The sequence below is a fragment of the Podospora bellae-mahoneyi genome, chromosome 5 (genome assembly GCF_035222275.1).
Source record: "Podospora bellae-mahoneyi strain CBS 112042 chromosome 5, whole genome shotgun sequence".
NCBI lineage: Eukaryota > Fungi > Ascomycota > Sordariomycetes > Sordariales > Podosporaceae > Podospora > Podospora bellae-mahoneyi.
The window spans coordinates 2,398,396-2,420,184 of record NC_085884.1 but is presented as its reverse complement, the minus strand read 5'-3'; the positions used below and the strand labels follow the sequence as shown (position 1 = coordinate 2,420,184).

General features: G+C 49.8%; 7 protein-coding genes across 7 annotated transcripts; 1 reads left to right on the top strand and 6 right to left on the bottom strand.

Annotated features, from left to right (window-relative positions):
* The first annotated feature begins 1,106 nt into the window (after nucleotides 1-1,106).
* Nucleotides 1,107-3,970, top strand: NUP37 (Nucleoporin Nup37). Its single transcript, XM_062880363.1, has 3 exons — nucleotides 1,107-1,325; nucleotides 1,395-3,656; nucleotides 3,708-3,970. The coding sequence occupies exons 1-2, from the start codon at nucleotides 1,276-1,278 to the stop codon at nucleotides 3,616-3,618; spliced, it is 2,274 nt and encodes a 757-aa protein (XP_062731068.1). The 5' UTR covers nucleotides 1,107-1,275; the 3' UTR covers nucleotides 3,619-3,656; nucleotides 3,708-3,970.
* Nucleotides 3,971-4,284: 314 nt separating this feature from the next.
* QC761_511930 (uncharacterized protein) lies at nucleotides 4,285-5,327 on the bottom strand. The gene is made up of 2 exons (XM_062880362.1): nucleotides 4,940-5,327; nucleotides 4,285-4,877 (listed from the first exon to the last, which is right to left on the bottom strand). The coding sequence occupies exons 1-2, from the start codon at nucleotides 5,148-5,150 to the stop codon at nucleotides 4,579-4,581; spliced, it is 510 nt and encodes a 169-aa protein (XP_062731067.1). The 5' UTR covers nucleotides 5,151-5,327; the 3' UTR covers nucleotides 4,285-4,578.
* A 521-nt stretch (nucleotides 5,328-5,848) lies between these two features.
* Nucleotides 5,849-6,898, bottom strand: QC761_511920 (uncharacterized protein; the record flags this gene model as incomplete). Its single annotated transcript, XM_062880361.1, has 2 exons — nucleotides 5,849-6,446; nucleotides 6,501-6,898. 2 exons carry the CDS (start codon nucleotides 6,896-6,898, stop codon nucleotides 5,849-5,851), a joined length of 996 nt encoding a protein of 331 aa, XP_062731066.1.
* A 320-nt stretch (nucleotides 6,899-7,218) lies between these two features.
* On the bottom strand, nucleotides 7,219-9,997 carry wsc1 (Protein SLG1; the record flags this gene model as incomplete). Its single annotated transcript, XM_062880360.1, has 4 exons — nucleotides 7,219-7,933; nucleotides 8,043-9,012; nucleotides 9,070-9,557; nucleotides 9,622-9,997. The coding sequence occupies 3 exons, from the start codon at nucleotides 9,995-9,997 to the stop codon at nucleotides 8,998-9,000; spliced, it is 879 nt and encodes a 292-aa protein (XP_062731065.1). The 3' UTR covers nucleotides 7,219-7,933; nucleotides 8,043-8,997.
* Nucleotides 9,998-13,068: 3,071 nt separating this feature from the next.
* QC761_511908 (uncharacterized protein) lies at nucleotides 13,069-14,592 on the bottom strand (the record flags this gene model as incomplete). Its single annotated transcript, XM_062880359.1, is given in 3 exon segments — nucleotides 13,069-14,140; nucleotides 14,149-14,373; nucleotides 14,585-14,592. Coding segments are annotated over 3 exon segments (1,305 nt in total).
* Nucleotides 14,593-16,321: 1,729 nt separating this feature from the next.
* On the bottom strand, nucleotides 16,322-16,707 carry QC761_0080870 (uncharacterized protein; the record flags this gene model as incomplete). Its single annotated transcript, XM_062872841.1, has 3 exons — nucleotides 16,322-16,444; nucleotides 16,511-16,606; nucleotides 16,696-16,707. The coding sequence occupies 3 exons, from the start codon at nucleotides 16,705-16,707 to the stop codon at nucleotides 16,322-16,324; spliced, it is 231 nt and encodes a 76-aa protein (XP_062731063.1).
* Nucleotides 16,708-16,917: 210 nt separating this feature from the next.
* Nucleotides 16,918-17,319, bottom strand: QC761_511905 (uncharacterized protein; the record flags this gene model as incomplete). The annotated part of the gene is made up of 2 exons (XM_062880358.1): nucleotides 16,918-17,246; nucleotides 17,316-17,319. 2 exons carry the CDS (start codon nucleotides 17,317-17,319, stop codon nucleotides 16,918-16,920), a joined length of 333 nt encoding a protein of 110 aa, XP_062731062.1.
* Nucleotides 17,320-21,789: the final 4,470 nt, after the last annotated feature.

Below are 21,789 nucleotides of genomic sequence, written 5' to 3'. Positions count from 1 at the left end.
AGTATAGCTGCAAAGAAAAGCGAGAACTCATCGTACCCATTCCAATCCTCGTCCACGACGCGAGACGCAACACTTAAATGAACAGGGCAGTTGATATGATGCATCCATGGCTTTGATATTACCTTGGGAGTGATCGACGTCTGGACCATTGCCTGCTCAACTGGGGTCCAAGGCATGTTGGATGTCCAGTCCAGACCTGAGCCGGCGCTACGTAAGAGATTCCAACCTAACCTGGACGTGGACCTAGGGCGAAGCCAGAGTTCGGGAAGGATAACCTCGAGCGCAATCTGCGCCACATAGGCACTGACCTATCGAAGGAGATTCTGGAGCACCCAGTATTGCAATAATGACCACGGATGATATCTTGTCTTTGAAAGATCTCCGCCGGTCCAAAGTATCTTAACAGAGAAGGTCCCAAGTTAGATGGGCGATGCTTTACGATTCGAAGTTGGCGCGTGCTTTCAACAAGAGACCGTCGAAAGATCTTGAACAGCTTCTCAATCAACCGAATGTCGACATCCAGATGGCGGATCTTCTGCAGCTTCTCATGAATAGGAACGGGTATAGCCCTCTGGGCAAGGCGCCAAAGTGTCGCGCGGCGGTGGAGTTGAAGAACACGTAGAGAACTTGGTGAGGCCGATATCAGGTTGTTGAGGCATTTTGGGCAGTCGATGGTGTCCAAGATTGCCTGATGCACTTTGTCGGGGAGGTCTCGAAGGTAGGCATGGTGGATATGCTTGTCGTCGTTGCAAGGCTGTTGCAGAGAATTCAAGGTGGTGATGGGAAGCGTGAAGAAGTTTTTATTTTTTAGATTGGGTTCTTTATAATTTCCTACAACGGTAAGATTGTCACACTTCAAGATCAGGTCGTGGGGAGACGGCCATCGTTCTGTTGATTTTGAGTTAAGCTGCGTAGAATTTGATACATGGTGGGCTGAGTGTTAGTGAGTTGAGGCCTTCAAAGTTAGTTGAGAGGCTTTGGGCGAAGAGGGTGTGGTGGAAAGTGGGGTCTGAGCTTTACATGGGGTCTCAGCGCCGCGAGGTGGTCCAAGCTCCTTCGCGTCGGCAGCCATTGGAGCGCGGCGAAATTTATCCCAGAGCTTCAACATCGCAGTTCAGCAAAACACAAACAAACAACCCAACTACGGTCCACGACGGAAGGATCGATCAGTCTCCGAATCTCACCAAGCTAGGCATACCCATTCAAGATTCTATCTAAAATCACGACCCGTCATCGACTCCCGACCTCCCGTTTCCACTCTCGTCGCTTGACGACATGCAATCAACTCCCAGAACTCGGCGCACGCCGCAGAACACCCAATACACGTGCGACTCCCCATCTTGATAGCCTACACCATGTTTCTCTTGATCTACATGCTAACTACTGGCACTTAGATATACACTAGGTTGCAGAATACACCATGTCAAGACATACCCAGTCCAGTCACCTCAGGGAGCCACAATCCTGCTCTACGGCCACCAGAATGGCGTCACCGTCGTTTGGCGCGGTGGTCGAAGGCTCAAACCCAAGACCGAGAACAAATCAAAAGAGAAGAGTAACGGTTCTACCTCCAATGCCATCATGATTATCGATTCCGACGAAGAAGATGTTCCCCCTCCTTTTGTCGACAAGCCCGAGTTCGAAGACAGCCCGACCTCGACGGCGACCTCCCCCCTCGCCGAAATCATACAGACATTGGATCTCGCCTTTGGCACCGCAGTCCTCAAAATTGCTGTTCTGCCAATGCCAAACACCACGTCCGCTGAGGCAGCCTGGAATGGCGCCGACATTCTCAAACAAAAGATCATCTTCGCTGTGACTTGCGCCACGAGCGAGGTCTACCTGATTACTTTGCCTCTGACGCCACCATCCAACGAGAGCAAGGCGCGACCTGAGCTACGGGAAAGCCTGCTGGCAGCGAATGCAGGAAAGGGCGTGTGGGGAGAGACATTGACGCTGTTGGGGGGCCAGAGCCGGCCATGTGAAGGAGTCGCCATGACATTGGCCAAGTCGACGGCTGCATCGAGAAGCAGATCGGTAGAGTCCACGACAACACAGTCACAGACAAGGCAATCTCCTCGCGTTATCGTCGCAGCCCACTCCCGAGAAGCAAGTGGCACTCTTCGCTTCTGGAACGTGCCCCTGGATGCCAAGCCTGGTGTGGTCAGTCGGCTGGAGTCGTTCCAAACAGAATACCTCCCATCACCACTTTCCAGTATCTCTTTTAATCCTACCCAGCTCACCCAGCTGTTGACCGTCGCCTCGACATATGCCGTGCGTATTTACGACTATTCGACACCGGCGCTTCCACTCGAGGATGCCTCTGAAGGTCCCTTCCCGATCCAGGGCTCGTGGCTGCTCTCGCTCTATCCCCCCTTCACCCGCAGCGCAACCATGTCGACTTCCCGGAAACCAATCGTAGCTGCCGAGTGGATCGCTCACGGACGCGCTGTTTTGACCTTGCTTGCAGATGGACAATGGGGCATCTGGGATATTGAGGACGCGAGCCCAACAGCCACCAGTGCTAGTTCGGGTGGTCTGTTCAGCAAAGCCAGCGCCGGCCTTCGCGGTTCTGCCATCACCAACTTTAGCGTGACAGGCCACCTGGAGGGCACCAGCCCCTTGAAAAACCCCGCCAGCCAAAAGTCACCAGCCGCCACTGGGTCATCTCGCGAATTTGTTCCCATGACGCCTCACACACGACGTGAAGCTCTTGCGTCCGCCAATGGAGGCCCCGAGAAACTCGTTTGTGTACGGGGAGGCATCACCATCACTCACTTGTCACCCGCCAAGGGAACAGCAACAGGCGATGAAACGGCGCTTCTCTGGCTTGGAGGCTCTGACCCACTTGTCTCGGTTGTGCCAAACATTGCCAAATTCTGGGACTCGCAGCTGCGAAAAGCTGCTGGTGGCGGCAACCTCTGGAGTGGCACCCAGCTCACACGCATGGCCCGTCTGACGGATCTTGGTGCTGGTCTCCTCGGAGAGCGCTGCACAGGAGCCGCTGCCATCCCCAAGCCTGTCACTGCCAACAACTCTTCCGCGTCCGAAAACGGCACCCCCCCGGTCGAGGCTAGTCTCCCGGTTGAGGTGCTCATTCAAGGCGAGAGCCGCGTAGTGTTTGTTTACGAAAGCGAGGATGCTCCCTCTTTCACCAGCCGTCTTCTAGGAGCTCGTAAGAAGGTTGGCGGCCGCACAGATCTCGAGCCAGCCAAGGCCATTCTCGCCTATCCCAGGCCTGAGAAGCCCAACAGCGTCGCTTTCAATCTCAGCATAGCCCACCGACCAGCAGCTGACAATGCGGCCTTGCTCCGGTCTGTCCGTCGACCCGCAGCAGCCGGTGGGCTATTTTCCCAGGATCAACCAACAGGGGGCGATAGCTTGTTTCCGTCGGTTGAAGCCCCGGCTGTTCCTCCTCAGGGTGCGACCCAGGCGGTTGGGCTCCGGTTTATTAACGATCTGAACTTTGCGGCTGATCAGCCCGATGACGAGCAAGAGGCGATCAACAGGAACATTGAGGAGGAGATGATGGACATTATGGAGATTGACAGGGAGCTGGAGCAGATGGAGGATGAGAGGGAGCGGTCGACGAAGAGGGTCTTTTTCGAGGAGGGTTAGAAGCCTTTTTCGATGAGGAGGATGGGGGCGAAGGAGTGGTATGTTATTTGTCTCTGTTCACAATGGTTTGATCTAACAAGTGTGTGTAGGGCCCAATGCGCGGAAGAATCAGACAATGAGTCCCCCTTGTTTCTGCTGTCAGCGAAGCGATCTGCGAAGCAGTCTCTCGAGGAGGGAGTGAGACGGGGCGAACCCCGGCGTCGGGTGTCGTTTGCCCAAAAAACCAAATATTGATAACGGACCTTTGAAACAATTTTATTGTACTGAGAGAGAGGGAAGAAGAAGAATGTAGGATACCCAATCAGCGAGGCAGCATCGATTTTGATCATCAAGACAGAATGAAAGGTTTGCCCTCTTTTTTTATTTTCTTATTGTTCCTTTTTCTCTCTTTGTGTTTCTCCTCCCCTGTTTCTATTGTCTGTTACCACCCCTATCCAAATCCCGCACGGCTTGGTGGAGCACAAGGCGAGACCCATCCTTGATCCAGCTCTGTATTCCGAGCGGTAGAGCAACTGTTGGCCGAGAAGCTAAAGACGGATTTGCCTGGCCTACTAGATCCTTCCCACACGATGGCGAGGGGCAGTAAGGTTCGGGGTCTCGAGGTTTTTTGGTCCGCTGGCATCTATTACGACGCATTCGTTCAGAGTGTTTTGCCTTGGTTGGGCATGATGATGATCTGGGCTTTTGCCTGGGTTGTTGTCTGCTCTACCTGACTAAGTGGTTTAAGATGCTGGTACATTTACTTGCTTTGCGTCGATGTTGCCGTTCTTGATATGTGCCTGAAGTGACACGGCTGGTGCCGTGAGGAGTTATCACGATATGTTTGACCGAAGTGAAGAATGAACCCACTTTCCATTTGATGCATGCCCTTGCTCAGAACTTTCAAAGAAAAAAACTCGTTACTCATCATACACACCCGCTCCCATCTTCCCTTCTCAACCGGGTATCACCACTTCTTCATTACAATTCGCCCGCAGCCCCCTTAGCCTTCCCCTCAGCCTCATAAGCCGCCCCCTTGGCCTTGCCCGCAACCTCGCTCGCCTTGCCCTGCGCCTGTCCGCTCAACTCCTGCGCCTTTCCCTGCGCCTGACCCCCCATCTTCTGAGCCTTGCCCGCCAGCTCATTAGCCTTGCCCTGGGCTTGACCGCTCACATTCTTGGCCATACCGGCGGCTTGCCCCTTGAGATCGGCAGCAGCGCCGGTGTTCTTTTGGCCGGTGACGTCTTCGGCTACTTCCTTTACTTTGGAGGCGACGGTTGCTAGGGTAGGGCAACCACATGTCAGTTGGAAACGGGGAAGGAAAAATGGGTGGGAGACGTACACCCAATATCAATGGCATCAACCAACTTATCGCTCACGGTCCTGTCCACCGTCTTGAGCGTATCCTTCGTCGTATCAGCAACCGTCTTCTGCAGCGTAACGCTGCTCGAAAAAGCGGCTCTGGGCGCGGTAGTGGTGACGGTTGTGGAGCGGATGGCTTGGGTGGAGAGGGTGGCCAGTCGACGGGTTGTGGCTTCGGTGAGGAAGGACATTTTGACTTTTGTTTAGGTGTTTGTAGTAGTTGCGATAGTTTTCGGCCGAGTAAATAGACAGAAATGGAGGTTTGTCTGTGTGTTTGCAGTACTGAATGAAAAAAGAATAGGATGAACACATGTCTGTGTGATGGTGGTCGTTGTTATAAAGGCAGGCGTTGGAAGCGGGTGATGATGTCATACTTTCGTTGGTGGTCCACGGAAGAGCTCCCAGATGACGTTTTGGTGGGGGAGCTTGGGAGCAGTTTCAGCCCCGATCTGCCGTGTCACTCTTGCCGTTTGGCTGCAGGCTAGAGATAAAGAGAAATTCTAATGGCATGTGCTTGTGTTGGGCTGGGGGAGGCTGCGATTGGACAATTGGGCTTGAGGCCATTTCAAGGGTCTAGATCTCTAATGTTACATATATTGGAAGACATTGGTCGAGGAACAGAAACAAACAACTGCAGTCTGAGTATCCAATATAGATTTTGAGCACCCAGTCAACCGATGACGGTCGATCGTGGAGAAAATAGCTAGTCATGCCACAGCCGGACGAGGCCGTTCCAAAAGTCAAACCCAATCGCCGCAACATCACAGGCTGTTCCGGCCAGAGCACATGCCGGCCAGAGCACATGCCGGCCTTGCAATGACGGTTTTATCCCATCCTCGACCTCTACTTCCTTTGCCGGCCAAAATTATATACTCATCAGTTAGTACATTTACCTCCCCTTAAACACAGGCTTCCTCTTCTCCCCAAACGCCCTCAACGCCTCATACTTATCCTCAGTATTCACCACCCTCAAATACATATCATTCTCCACCGCCTCCATCGGCTCCCCAACCGCCTTCAACCCCGCCCTGATCGCAATCGGCCCCCCCTCGCTAATCTCCGTCGCCAACCTCACCGCCTCACTCAACGCAGTCCTCCTCGCCAAGTCCAGCACCTTCCCATCCCTCTCCTTCTCCTGCAAACCCTCCCACTCCTTCTCGGGCTGCACCTCGACCAACCTATCCGCCAGCCCAAGGAAATACGCCTCCGGAGCGGAAATCCTCCTCCCAGTTAAAATTAAATCCCTCGCCCTGTTGATACCGATCAGAGCAGGAAGACGGTAAGTCCCCCCAGCACCAGGAATAATCCCCAACCTCGTCTCAGGCAACCCAACCACAGCATTCGACGTCATGACCCTGAAGTGCGTCGACAAAGCCAACTCCAACCCTCCCCCAAGCGCCAGCGACGAGATGGCCGAAATGGTAGGAATAGGCAGATTCGACAGCGAAGTCAGGGTACTCCTGAGATTCGACAAAAAAGCGGCAGTCCTATTTCCATATTAGCCCCCCCTTCCATCCCCTCCCTCATGTAGCAATACTTACTCCTCCTGCGTAAACCCCCTCCTCTCCTTTAGATCCGCCCCCGCGCAAAAACTAGCATCAACCGCACTGGCAATCACCAACGCCCGCGTGGGACCTTTCTCGTCCTCCCCCGCCACGCCCCCGAATCTCTTTTTCCATTGAGGGGTTGGGAGCTCCTCGCCGGTCGCGGGGTCATATTGCTCGTGGACGTCCTCGATCTCAGAGCGGAGGGAGTCGAGGAGGGCGCGGGAGATGGCGTTGCGGGCGGAGGGGCGGTTGAGCTCGAGGATGCGGATGTGGCCGGTCGAGGGGGCCGGGATGTCGGTTATTCTGAGGAGGGGGCCGGGCGCTTCTGTGGAGTAGAAGGCTCTTTGGGTCAGCCGGGGGAGGAGGCGAAGGGGGGTGAGACGGGGGGCCATTGTTGTGGTTGTGATGATGGTTTGGGCTTGGCCGGTGGTGATGGTGGTGGTATTGGTGGTGAGAAGGTGAAAGTTTCTAGCGGGTGAGATGGGAAACTATGGCCGCGGGAATGACGTCGAGTTTTGGGCGGGCGGGTAGCGTCGGCAGTGGGATTGGCACAACACGAAAAGAGGATGCAGCGAATATTTGAAGAGAGCAGAACCTCAATACTGGCGAATACTGTATCGTCTCAATGTTGGAATTATTGCTTTGTGAATTTCGAATAGCTCATCACTGGCTGGTGTGTAAACAGTGGTGAAGTTGCCGATGCCAGTGGAGTGCGCTTCCATTGCTCCATCTCTGGCTCAGTAAACAGCTACTCATCCTCCGCTGCGTCAACCACCTCGAAACGGACATCAAAACGGTTCGAATCTTTGACTGCTTTCTCGCGTTGATTTGTTGGAACAACCAAGATGCCTACCAGTTGACTCAGTCCAAAAGCTCTCGGTATCTAGTCCACCCATCCAGCCCCTCAACCACATGCCAGTCAATCGCCATGAAATTTTCTCAGCCTCCCACGTCTTTCCCCCTCCCGCTCGTCCCAACCCCTGAAAACAACCCCGTTTCACAAACACCCAAAAAGCAAAAGATCACCACAACTCCCCCATCCCTCCCGCCCGCCCGCTCTCTCTCACAACCCGTCTTGTTTCGAAACAACATACACACATCCGGGCTGCCTCTTTTTTGTCTTTGTGCCTTTTTCCTGGCAAAACAGAATGATCCTCAAACATCCGGTTACATAGCAGCACATCATCCTCCCTCCCTCCATCCCATCCCAAACAAGTTCAATGATGGTCGGTCGGTCCCCTATTTTTGCTCTCAATCCCCTTTTCTGATTCGCCCAGGGATGACCTGGCAAATAACGTGGCACTGCATATCACGGGATTTTAGACCTCAACTTCACCTCTCTGTTGCTTAAGGGTATCTATCATCTCTGCAGTCGGATTTTTTTAGATTGAGTAAACAGATATTTTGCGTTTTGGATAGATATAATTCTGTCATTCTTGTCAAAAAAACAGCAAGTAGTCAGAAATTAACCATGGTTAAGCCAAGAAAAAAGGAGAGTAGGTTGAGAGGCCAATGTCTCAACCTCACTCATCGTACCTTAAGCTAATGATGTTTTGAGCTTGATATAAAATTAAACACGCCAAAGTGAGTGGGCATACGAGCATGTAGAATGGAACTGTCAAAAGCATCAACAAAAGCACGTAAACACAAACCACCACCCAAACTCAATCATCAATAATCTTCATCAAACTAATCATCAAAAGCAGAAATCATGCAGAACGATGACTCTTCCCCCTTCTCCGACCATACCAACAAACACCAAAGCAAAAAGCCGGAGTAATAGTCAGGTATAGATAGACAAGGTAGATAGGATAGGATACGTAGGTGTAAGTACGTCATCTGAGATGATAGATATGTAAATATTTCCTTTATATTTCTCTCTTTCCCCCTACTCCTTCCCTCTTCCTCCCCACTCCCGCCCCAAACAAAGGTAGGGTCTTCTTTCAATATCCCATCCCAATTCCCATAACACAGCAAAAAAAAATTGACAGCTAGTAAAATAAAAAAAAATGACCGGCCGGAGCTTTATCAACTCCCCCTCCCAATTTTTGTTTCTTTCTTCCCACCCCCTCCTGTCTGAGAGACAGAGAGACAGAGAGAAACAAGGCCGGGGTCCACCGGATTTTTGTGTAGCAGGAGAGCTGGACGTAAAAGAAAACAATAAAGTAGCAGAAAAAGGAGAGGATAGACCAAGCATTCATGCAATGGTGTTGAGCAAAGATAGGAGCAACCGAGATACCCCAACTGCGGGATTCGGTCACTTTTGCTCAAACCCTACAACGCAAAAATATTCCTTCAAGTCGGATAACGCCCGCTCATGCTGCTTGCTCGCTTGCTCGCTCGCGTGATATTCGATGTGGGTTCCGAAATGGTAAACAAGATTGCGGCAGATATCCCCTCCTGATACGCCGATATTATGCAGATGTTCAAAGGTTAAAATACAGGCGAGTTCGTTTGTCGTCATCACTTTGGTCGATAGCCGGAAAATTGATCATGCATTGGTGACCTGTTGAGTTGTCAGTGAGCGGTACCATCTTGGGCCTTGAGCAAAGTCAAAACCTACGCGAAGGATCTTCCTGGAGTAATCTTCGTTGTCGGCGATACTGCCGTCACTCATCCTCCTCTGGGCCATGACTGGGTCCATGCGGGAGTCGGCGCCGGAAATGCCGCTGCCGCGGCTGCTTCCGGGGGGTTGGCCAATAAAGGCGCTCACGGCAGCGTTGCGACGATGCTCCTCTTCAATCTCCTTGTTCCTCTTGCGGCGGAGGTAGAGGTACGCGCCCGTGGCAAGACCCACGGCGGCGATCACACCAACCACCACACCGGCAACGATGCCGGCCACGTTCTTGCCGCCCTTCTTCTCCTCCTCTTCGACTGGTGCTTGTGTTTGCGTGACGACGCTTGGAGGCAGCGTGACCACCTGGGTTGGCGCGGCTGTTGTCGAAGTTGTGCTTGTCTTGTGTTTCTCTCCCGTCGGTCCGCTATCTTCGGCAAAATCCACATCTAATGTCAGTCCTGTGTTGTACACCGAGAAATAATTCTTTCCGCCGCCTGGACATCATCGTGTTAGCATGTTGTCGTCTTTCCCACAGCACATCGGAGCCGGCAAACTTACAGGCCTCTTCGCCAAACCCAGTGCAGCCAACGTCGCATTTCTTGTTGTCAACCAAATCATCCTCGGGCGGGTACTTGTAGCCACACCAGCACTGGTTGCCGCCCGTGGTGGCAGCGGCCGTGAATCCTTTTGGAACACAAGTTTTCAAAGCACACTCTCCGATTGAGTTGTACTGAATGACTGTAACAAACGTCATGTTATTTCCAGCTGATTTGAAGCATCCTTGGTTTGTCTGCGCGTTCAGTCTGGCGTCTTCGATCGGCTTTTGTACTGCAACAGGAATTTTAGGGGTGGCCTGGCGGGCCGCCATCTGCTTTTCTGGAAAGGCCTCGGCGACAGCGAGCAGCGCCACGGCGAAGATGCCTATCGACTTCATCTTGGGTTGTGGGAAGGTGATGAGGTCAAAGATGGAGGTGTCGCGGCGACGGTTCGCGGTGTTCAAGGTGCCCGGATGGTCCTACCCTAGGTACTCTGCACTGTCGATTGCTTCGGCGGGCTGCTACCTTGTTCAGGTGACTTGGTCGGTCCACTTCAACGATGGCGGCGTCGGCCAGTTCGCTTCTTCTTCTTATTCTCTTTCTCTTTTTTGTTGCGAGTGTTGGGTATCGGCCACAGGTTCACAGAACCTTTTCAAAACGGGCGCTGGGATGCCAAAGGGCGATGAAAAATGGACAGAAAGGTGAAGCGAAGTGGTGTTGTAAACGAGTGGTCGCGATCGGGTGGGATCGGGCAAAGATGGTTCGGTGGTTGCGTTGGAGGTTCTCGTCTCCCTGTTTCGGTGGACGGACTACTGGTGAGCGCGCATCGCCTTCGTCTCGGACTGGGTGTAGGCGTGTCGTCGTCGTCGATGCTGTTGTCGATGTTCGATGTATGGTTTGATGAAGAATCGAAGATCGAGGAGATGGTAGGTACACTACACACACGAATGGGTTGAAAATGAGCGACTTTGGTTATTACGAGATAAGGAGTGACAGTGGTTTTGTTGCAGATGGAGAAACTGGGCGACTGGCGAGGGAGGGAGAGAGCCAGGGGGAAGGGTGCAAGCGAAAACGAAATTGCACTGGGACCTCGGGATGCTGGGGGCTCGTCGCTGTGCTTCTGTGCTTCCCTGCAGGGGCACCCTCCTCGCCAGTCGTCGCTTCCCCCAGGTGTCGCCCCCCCCCAGGTGTCGCCCCAACCGAGCCTAGCGCGACGGAGCACACACACGACCCAGTGGGCCAATGGAAGCGCGTTGGCAGAGGAGAACAAATTTCAGGGGCGCGGCTCTCTTCCGCCGATCACTGCAAAGTCGCGGCCCTGATGTGCCGTTAGCAGAATCGCATCCCATGTTACTGCTGCCGTCTGACTCCCAAGCCTTTGCTCTATCAGCATCTGTCATCTGAGCATCGTCCCAACTCCCACGATACCAGCCCTGGCAAATTATGCACACACTGTGTGTCACCCTGCCACGTTCCCAGCATCTGCATTCGTGTTCACGGCGGCGCCGGCCATTCAAACGGTTTTCCTCCGTCCTCATACCTGTCATGCCGGGATAATTGGTGTATTTTTGACACTGGATAGCCAATTTGAACAATAGCGATCCCCGTGCCCTGTTGTCTATGGAATCAATAGGGATAATGCGCCAAATGTCAAAAAAAAAAAATATACAGCGGCAAACTGGCGATAGCCTCTAGGCTGGACGCTGGGCGCTGGGCATCTGGTGGCGGCGGGGCCGGGGAGTCCAACTTGAAACAAGAAACACGGGGGTTTCGGTCCAAAAGCACGCCGCCAGCCGTTTTCATTTTTTGTGCATTTAGTTTCCACCCCCTCTCCTTCTCCACCCTCGAGTGAGTCCGTCTGTCTTGACCTGAGCTGATCACTTCTGCTTCTCTGCTGGCGCTGCAACTTCATTGGCGGTTGGTTGTTGTTTTTGTCGTACCGTTACTGTCGGCTGTCAGGCGATTTGGGGTTAAATAAATAAATTGTAGACACGGAACCGCTGAATACGAACATGTCTCCACCCGCATAACAACGACAACAACAACAAACGGGGACGGAGGGCAAGGCATTTCAAAGAAATAAAAATTAAAGAACACGCCGGGGTGGCTGCATAAACCCGAAATTGCAAGCCCTGCTGTTTGCTGCACAGCCCTCTTCCACATGCTCCACAAACAAATGCTTCCAGACCAACCCAAATGTTCTCTCCCTTTTCCAGCTTCTCATCATTGACATGAAATTCCGACAATGCCGTCAATCGCAAATGCCTCTTGTCGTCTGGATTTCTTCGCGTCAAGCTGTCAAGAATTAAAGAAGCGCGCGCCTCGGCTCAACTGCTCGACGTCTCCCTCCGCGCTTCGCGTCTCTTCCCAAAGTAGCATCCGATCTGCCTCCCAGTCGTCGATACGCGAGGATTATCAACAACCTATACATTTCATGACAGCCACTGCTTTCTGGACATTGAACGTCAGCTGGTTCCGCGACACGCAAACACCACCATCACACACACCTCCCGACTCCGGCTCCCTCGCTCCGTGCATGTCACGCCGCAACACGTGCCTTGTACCTGCGTCCAGTAAGGTGGGTGGGCCCCTCTATTGATCGGATACATGTTCCTGTCGTACTGGAGTTTCTAGATATGGACTTTGTTCAGTTGATGGTATTTTGGTGTGACCAAGGGCCTCCCAGATAGCTACCATCCCCAGGCTAGGTATCCCAAGCTTATATCATTCTAACCCAGGCTTGTACTGTCGTTAATCCAAACTTATTGTCATTAAACCGAGCTCTCATAGCCCTAATCCCAGCTTTTATTATCCCCAGTCCCAGCTATCATCTCTTAGCTTAGATCCTATTCGTGTCATTCAAGTGCCGCTTCCTTCCTTCGAGAAAGGAAGCAACCAGAGCTGTGAGAAGTGCCCCTTGATCCCATGTTAACAGGCCCAGCTAAGACGACGTACAAGTTTCAATTGTGCGTGCAATACTTACACAGCGACAGAAAGCTTCCTCGCGCCTTCTTTGCTGATAAGAATCAAAGTCTTTATCGGATAGTGTTGACACATGGTCAGAAAGAGTTCCTCCGAACTGCCACATGATATAATGCTCCCAGATAGTCAGGCATTCTTCGGGTGTGACCGTATTAGTTGAACGCTTGTCTCGAAATTTCCTCTTCCACGGATTTGTGTGTGTGGGCCTGGGCACAAATGTCGTCTTGTTGAAAAGGTGTTTCCGATATTTCGTAAGGACTTGTTCCAAAAAGTCGCAATGCTGCTGATCGGTTGGGTTAAGCCCAGTCACCTTCCCATAGCGTGAAGGGCTCACATGGCTGGCGCCAACGGCGAGGTAAACTGTTGCGGCGATACTTAATAAATCGGGATTGAAGTTGTGGTCACTCTGCAGCTTCCAAGTGGGATACTCGTACTTCCCGCACCGGATCGCTGTGAAAAACGGGCCCCAGAGTTTTACTTTGCCACTTCACCACGGCATGCCTGGCACTTCGCTCATTGCGATGGTTCCAATGTCAATTATCTCGCCTCGAGTTTGAGACGAATCGTGGTCCTTGTTGAGATTCAGCTCCAGGTGCTGCTTTCCCCTCTGTTCGGCAAGGATAAACCGCATTACCACTTGCTTGCGGGTCATGACATTTTGCAGGCGTTCCAAGAACACAAACGGCGGACTGTCTAAAGAATGTTTCTGTCGAAGAAGGAGCAGCTGTTTCATCCAGCCACGGTGGCATATACGGGAGAGAGGGCCGCAGTGGCAGAATTCGGCGAGGAGCATCTGCGAAATGGCGTCATGAGTGGTATCTCTCGTCACTCCGCCTTTGAGCAGAACATCTTGAACCACAGCCTCCTGGAAATATTCCGAGACTGTTCTGTGTGAAATATAGGTTTGATGCAGTAGCATCCGTGACGGGTAACTGATACCAGTACCTAGACCCCAAGTGCTCCGTGCCGAAGCACCCGGGTGAACAATCAACACCTCCACCAGCCCCCTGCACCAGGTTCGAAGCTGGGTCTCGGCTTTATCAACACGCTCGTCATCAGAATCGATGACCGTATCTGCGTCTACCACTATTTCTAGTTGCCACTTCAGAGGGGTAAGTGTAGATGCAAACTGGCGGTTTTTGCAATAGTCATGTCTGAAAAAGAGCGCAACGACGGAACAAGGGATTATAAGTCGCACCATCACCGGACGTATGGCGAAGACAAGATACGCGTTACGACGGTGTCTTTCGGGGATGATTGCCACCGTTCTGTCGAGAAGCGGTCGCAGGCCAGCTGGGAAACGATCGAGTATGCTCAAGTCGAGATCAACTGCATCGCCCATATTCAAATCCTCCCGTATCTCTCCAACAACGAGCTTGGCCCAGATGAACACACCTTCAGCCTTTTGAGGGATAGTCCGAATCAGCTTTTGTTTGAATTCAACGTCCGGAACCTTTTGCAGTCTTTCCTCCACAAATCGTTCCATATCGTACCGCGTAAGATCGTGTGGGCGAATCGTGAGCTCCGGCGCAAATTTGTTGCAGAAGGCCGTCTGCTCTCTACTTACGACAAATAATTTGACACTGGACTACCCTGCAGATGCCCATTTGTAGAGCAGGTCGACCAAGTCGGACTGATCCACCCATCTGGGTCCTGGAATTCATCAAGGCCGTCGATGAACACGCAAAAGCAATTGGTGCTCTGCGGAGCATCCTGAAAGATTTGGTTGAGAGCCCGTAAGGCGGTCGCACCGTCAATTTGAAAAGCATCGTTTCCTGCGGAACGCTCTCGACTTCATCCCAGGCTTGAGGGAGAAGGACCGGCGTCATTTCAGGGCAGCATCTGAGAACACCGTGAAGAAGAGTTCTCGTCAGTTCTACAAGCTTCTGTTGGGCACCGTCGATGACGGTAGAAAAGAAGAAATTGACCTCGCCAAGAGTGCGACGCCCTGCCATCCTGAAATCAGCTCTCCTCATGTCAGAGGCTTTGGTGGCATCGCTCACCCGCCCATTTTTCCAATGACGTTTGTGTGGAAGCGTGATGAAAGAGAATTTGCATCAGTGTCGACGCTGCCGAAGCCTGTTGAGCATGTCTCAGCTCGTCAATGCTTGTCGAATCTGGTGTAGTTTCCTCGAATTACCATGAGCCGACGAAGCAATGCTATCGACGCTGAACTTGGTGGACCAAACTAAAACCGTAGTGAGACGACCATAGCACTTGTCCAGCCCGTCCTTCCAAGTCTGCTTTTTCTTTACCGTGGATAAGGCTTCTCCAAGACGCAGCTATCGTTCCCCAAGCAGCCTGCAGCCCCTTTGAGTCTGGTCGTCTCATAATTCTGAGAAGGTGTAGAAGGTCACTGGCAATCCGATGACAGTCCTCTGCAAGATGGCGTAGATCCTTTTCGTTGTCCGATAAGGACTCGTCTCTAGGAAGAGACATGAGAACAAACGTGTCTGGAAGGGGTCCATCCTGGCGATCACATCTTCCAGCGTGGCATTCTCCGACAGATTTCCCTCGCAGTGTATTTCGATGCCGCCCTTGACCAGCTTCGAACCAAACATGACGAATGACAGGATGGCCGATACCAGACCGATAGAGGTAACAGGGTCCTTGTTAGCGCTGCACGTGACGGGTGTCGTTTGCGATGGTCGATGCGTGGAGGCAGAGGTTGAGGGTTTCTGAGTCAACCACAAATTGCGGGAGCCTGATTGTGCTCAGAAAGAAATGAACCAAGAAATGTCAAGGAAAGCAGGCTCTCGGTAACATACCCCTCACTCGGGCTGAGAATCGGGCTGACAAGACAGGAAGCACCTTCCCAGCGCTGGCAGCCACTGATAGGCCGCAAAGAAGGAGCACAGCGACAGAGGGAGCGAATGATTGACCAGACATAGTGCTGATATATCCAATGATGACCTGAAACACCATACACAAAAGAATAGAGAATGCGGCACAAGATCAAGGCCTGAAAAGATAGGTGGTCAACATGGCTTTCGAGATAGTTGATATGCCTTAAAAGATAACTATGATGCCTTTTAAGATACTAAATGGGTGTTAAATATACATGCCTTGAAAGATAGCCGAAAGGCTTGAAGAAGATTAATCGAGGGCATTAACTACCCCTTCATATTCAGTGATTACCCCGGGCGCCCCAAGCCCCAAGCCCCATTGCTCCCCATAGAAACCGGTGATCAACTTGGGCTTCTCCACGACCCAGTTTGACCCCTTGAAAGTCTCAACATACCATTTGCTAGGCACGTGCCTGAAGAAGCCAAAGCGGCAACTCCTTCTACGGCTGGTAGTTATTTTGAAAGATGTCAACTGCCCGTACTCTATCTACTTCATCCAATCCCTTTTCCTCTGTTTCATCCAATTCCTCATCCTCTGCTTCATCCATTTCCTCAATACGCATAGGTATATTTTTCGGGTATTTACGGCGGATTTTCACAGCGATTATCCGCTCACCTCCAGGGCCGTCAATGTCAAAATGGAGACTCGTGGAATAGCGCGGCTCCAACTTCTCTTTCCGACCAAATTGACTGCATTGCTCCGGGATCTCATCTTTATCGTATTGGAAGATGAAGCGGCCATAATCATGAAAGGATATTCTGGTCAAGTGCTTCAAGTAAGCACCTTTTGGTCCACCGAAATGTGTCCAAAAGACAGGGTTGAAACCCGGCAGATATTGCTTGGCTCGGTGGAAGACGGCGTTGAGTTTGAGAAAGTCAGGCGGGACTCGGGGGTTACCATAGGCCAAGATCTTTAAGAGGTCGATCCGCATTGGCCATATCGTTATCGCTGCTATCGTCGTTCGATGTGTTGACGTTGTCTTTGAGGACTGCAGCTATGCTGACGAGATGGAACCCCTATATGGGAAAGAGTGAGGTTAGCTGGCTTTTCCCGTTGAGCTTCGAGTCAGTTCGTATACATACACCAAACCCAAGTCGAAGTCCCGAAATGTAGCCAAAGGGGCCAAATTTGACAGTTGAAACAGACACCTTTGAGATAGTTTCAGGAACAGCAATGCTCTGCTGAGACAAGGGTTTTTGGCCTCCTGCTACTTTGACCCAGCGGCAGTCGTCAGAGGCAATCGTCTTGTTCCAAGGAGATGACGTACATTGTTCGGCATCCTGAGGCTTTGACTACACAAGACATGCCAGCTGTTGAACGCGCTTCCAAATGTGTTCCCGGTTCACACTTGCCTTTCCGGCTATGCGCTTCTGTCGAGCATCAACCAAAGATGGGTCTACGTGCGAGGGTGGAAACTCTTCATCGCGCAAGCTTCCTCCCACTGGTCATTTCCCAGGGGAAATACTCATCATCATCAAGCCCCCATGTATCAGCCCACTCGACCTGGTGGCTCCCTGCCCTCGCGAAAAGACTCTAGGATTTGAAACACTCTGTCGAGCGGAACCGGGCCTGGGGACAAGGCTTCCTCCAGGAGTGGCCAACAAGCATCGTGGATGACATAGCCGCGCTTGCCGACCTTACTGTTTCTGGATGTTGAGAAGTAGTCGTCCTCTTCTGCGTATTTCTCATACCCCTCATCGTCGTAGGAACCGTCAGGGTTGGAGGGAGCAATGAAGCCCCCATCACCGGGATCATCATAGCAGCCGCGTCCTGTCAGCATATTTTGACCGTCGCTTCCATCCTCCCTGTCGATAACAACTGGATCATGAGAGTGTCAGTAAGCTATCGTAACAATGCAGGAAATAAGAAGACGTACGGCCATGGCACTCATTGCACCAAGGTGGTGTTACACCAGTGAAGAGCCACCTGCAAAACGGGCAAGTCACTCATCGTGGACTCATGGTTTCTTGTTTCTTGTTTACAGTCTTTCCTGAGAGAAGAGGGATGAAAGCAAAGGAACTTGGGAGGAGAAAATTTCAAGCTAAATATCGAAGCCTGGAAGTGGGGTCAGGAGCTAGGGCGTTGTGGCCTACCGTGGTGCCACACCTCCATCATCCAAACTTTCTCGTCTACAGAGGCATACTCAGCGATATCTAAGCTATCTGCGAGTTTGATGACCCTGTATTTTCAGTTTGTCACAGTATGTGGAGCGTCTGAGAGGGGCCACACGCGTGGCTTAAAAACCCAAAAACCAAGTCACCTCAGAGACGCGTTCCAAAAAGTCTGGGGAAACCCGAATACCTTTTCCATGCCATTCTTCCTTTGTCTTACCGTTCCCAAAACCATATCCACCAGACTTTTGTCATTCAGATACCCACACCTCGCCCTTCAGGTTAACCACCGGATATCATTCACAATGCTGGGCTCCGAGTCCTATAGCATCGGTACGCGCGGCTGGGGCTGGATCCAAAATATCCCATGCTGCATATACCTGACAATATTCTTTGGCATCTCGCTTTCCATCTTTGTTCTGTGTGTTTTAATTGCAGCCACGTGCGCAGTTGGAATACACGTTGCTCGAAAGTGTGGACAAGACGGTCCATGGTTGGAGTCTAAACTGCGTGGAGTGTATTATCTATACGCGGAGGATGATGAAAAGGAGGATGATGTAGAGGAACATGAAGAAGGTGACGACGAACCTTATGAAGATTCAGATTCTTTCTCCGGAGAAGAGTCAGAGTCAGACCCTGGCGACGACAAAGATGACGACGAATCTGATGAAGACGGTGAAACTGATGAAAAAACCCAGGACCGACATCCAAGAGACCAGCTATATGAAGAGCACACTCGCGCAATCTGTGAAGCGGTATCCAATCGCACCAGTCGTTGCCTCCCTGGCCATATCTTGTCATATCCAAACTTCGTCAACTCGGACGCGGGCCATGAGGATACCTCCGATGACGAGCCACTCATCATCACCCCCTCAAGTTCGACTGACAGCCTCGTGATCGACAGCGCAGTGCAGCCCTTTAATCAGAACCAGCTTGTACCCGCCGAGGCTTCCATCAGCTAGAAGACCTCGTGTCCTTCAAGCAATTGGACCAAGAGAGGAAGGGGAACAGGAGGCTCAAAAAGGACAACGAGCCGCTGCGGAATCTCATCAAACAGTACCAGAGAGATAACGGGGAATTACGAACTGATCAGACACCACTCCACCGGTAATCTGAAGATTTGAAGGATGATACTTTACGCGGCAATGATGGACGCGGGCGGTATGGTGCCGTACCAGCGCTCTGAGCAGTGCTCGTCACTCGGCCGGAGATGGAAGAGTATGTGCGGCATTTAGGCTGGGTATCTTCTCCAAGGAATGGAAGGCTTGATACCTCTCGAGAAGTTGATCTTTATCTACTTAATGTGATAACTCCCCATTCTTTCACCGTGACTGCCTTAATCGGGAACCTCCTGACACTCATGGAAACAGCGACCATTCTCTAGAAGGTCCGCTCCTTCCGCTACTGATATGAAATTCCGCTCCTTCCAAAACACGTTGAGTTCCGCTCCTTCCACACTGATGTTGATCCTGCCTCTTCTGCTGTCCCACGACCCGACGAATTCAATATTTAACGTCTTCCATCTCTCTCAGCCTTCCACCTTTGTCTTCCACCCCACCTTCGACTCAGCCTTCTCTCTCCAACGAGCAAATTCACAATGCCTCCTTCGCGAACTCGCATTGGCATAGGTGCCGAAACTGGAAGTGCATTTGTCCCCAGCTGTGCAGAGTTCGCCACCAATACCCTTCATGTATTGTAGAGACACGGAGACATTGCCTTCTGAAGCTCAGAGCCCATTGTCCGCATGTGGACACGCGTTATCCCCAAGTGTTTCCCCAAATCTCATGGCTTTTGCTGGTTGATCTATGGAGGCCCAGCCGAGTACCAAGTGCGCGTCCTCACCAGCGTTAAGCTCAAACGGAGTTTCAAACCCATCATTGCTGTCGAGAATAGGTGGAGGGTTGCTGAAGCTAAGATCATCGAGATCGTCAGGGATATTCGGAGACTCGCAGACCTAGCGTCCGCTGGAGACTGGTGGTGAGGTGCTAGAGGGGCAGATACACATGACTGGAATTATACCATACCATCAGTGAATCAGTTAGACCTCTGAAGTTCTTTAAATATTGACCAACCACCTGAATAATTATTAGCCTTAATAATAGTTAGTATGCCGTTAAATAAAATAGAGAGGCGTTTGGGGATAGCGGACAGGCCTGTAGTGATAGTGTACAGACCTGTAGTGATAATGTACAGGCCTTTAAAAAACCCGGGAACCCTGAAGTCAAGAGGCTTTAAAAGACTAAAAGATAATTACGGGTTCTAGATGTTCGCAGTGCTTTGGGAAAAGCATACGCCTGACTCCGGATATCAGCAGTTACATATACACAGTCTCTATTTGTGACATGACTTTCTAGATCTAAACGCACATTTGATATAATCATGAAGAAAGCTGTGAGCATCCAATCTGATACATCATTGTTATGGCACAATGTCCCTCCCAAAACAGGCTTAACATCTCTCCAGAATTCTCTCCCTCCATCCCTCATCATAAGACTTCCTTGCCCACAACCTTCCCTGACATATTTTCGCCAACAGAAACGTATGCATAGCCTCCCCCACACATTTCTGCATCTTCCAACCTCGACACGAACGAACAGCTTAGAAGTACATGCCGAACGTCCTCCGGACAAAAACGCGCACCCCAATAAACTGCCGTGGTAATCGGGCAGAAGATGTAAAGAACCGCTAGTACCACAATCCTTGAAAATACCAGGAAAGTTCCAAGGCCTCTCAGTAAGCTGTTGTCAAGTTCTATTGATAGCTATTGAAGCATCGTAGGTTGGATGACCAGGAAATGGCCCACCCACGGATATGGACCACCACACCCACACCAGCCACACAACCTTAATGAGATTACTCCTGAATGCTTACACTCCCCACAACAAGACCAATATTGGGTTAATTTCTATGGAAGTTATACCAAAATGTAGCTCAATCACTGTCAGAGTCAGACATTGCATCTGCTTCCCTCTTACGCCGGGTTTGAACCCGATAACGTGTGCTACGCCGCACAGGCTCGGCTGGCTCCGGCTGCTCCATATCCTCCTTGGGTATCACTTCTTCCTCCACCACCCTCCCTTCAATACGAGCCTCTTCCAGGTCATAAAGCCTTATAAACTTAGAATTCGAATCTTCTCTATTTAACTTACGCCTTTTCCTTACGTCCTGGGCTTTATAAGCGTTTTATTAGTACCTTACCGCATTAGTTTTATAAATAAATATTTTAGATTTTAATATAAGTATAGTATTAATAAAAATCTTTATTATAAACCGTTTTCCGGCCGGTATATAGTTCTTAAATAATTCCTTAACCTCTTTAATTACTTAAAAGTCCTTTACAGTATAAAAAATAAATATTTTTAAAAAGAAATTTAACGGTACTATAGGGACTACTACTTAACTTAAAAAGAACGGTTTACGCTTATATATAGATTATAATCTTATTTTACGCTAGCCGCCGGTAATATATTTTTTTAAAGCTTTATTTACGAATAAAGTTATATAGCCGGATTAAATCGACTTTACTATTAAATATATAGTTAGTAAGGGTATTATTTATAATTATAAGCTTTTTATATACTTTTTTTATATTAAAAAAATAAGTAATATTGCAGGATTTAAGGACGTAAAAGTAGTAAGAAAGTAAAAAAAAAATAAATATTATTTTTATAATACCGGATTATAAAGTTATTGATAATATATAAATTATAGTTATTATAAATAAAAAATATAATTTTAATAAGTCCTTTAATTAAGTTTTTAAAATAAATTTTTTTTAAACTATCTTATAATAAAGTCGTTATTAAATTAACCGTTTAATAATATAGCTATATAATAATTTTTATCGAATTAGTTTTTAAATTATTATTTTTAAAAGTTTTAGCTTTTAAAGATTACCTTAAAGGGAAAAGCTTTTTATTTTAAAAAATATACTTTAATATAATAATTTAGGTCTTTTTTCCATTTTATTTAACGTATATAGATTTTTTATCCTTTATTAAAGACTCTATAATTAAACCGTTCTTTCTTTAACTTTTTATTATTTTATCTTTTCTATAATTATATTTATTTTCAAATTTAATTTAATTAACGGTAAAATATAGGTTAAAGAATTTATTAATATTCTCCGGAGTAATTTCGTTAACTTTAATATAATTAATTTTCTTTTTTACTTTCGTTTTAATATTAAAATAACGGTTAATAAAGTAAATAATTTAATATTTCTTAATAAAATAAATATTGCTTTATTT

What these genes read in the sequence shown, in the direction of transcription:
- NUP37 (XM_062880363.1), top strand. Translation starts at nt 1,276, where the DNA reads ATGCAATCAACTCCCAGAACTCGGCGCACGCCGCAGAACACCCAATAC. An exon ending in CCGCAGAACACCCAATACAC is followed by an intron (nt 1,326 to 1,394) that starts GTGCGACTCCCC and finishes ACTGGCACTTAG; the next exon opens with ATATACACTAGGTTGCAGAA.
- QC761_511930 (XM_062880362.1), bottom strand. Translation starts at nt 5,150, where the DNA reads ATGTCCTTCCTCACCGAAGCCACAACCCGTCGACTGGCCACCCTCTCC. An exon ending in TGATGCCATTGATATTGGGT is followed by an intron (nt 4,878 to 4,939) that starts GTACGTCTCCCA and finishes GCCCTACCCTAG; the next exon opens with CAACCGTCGCCTCCAAAGTA.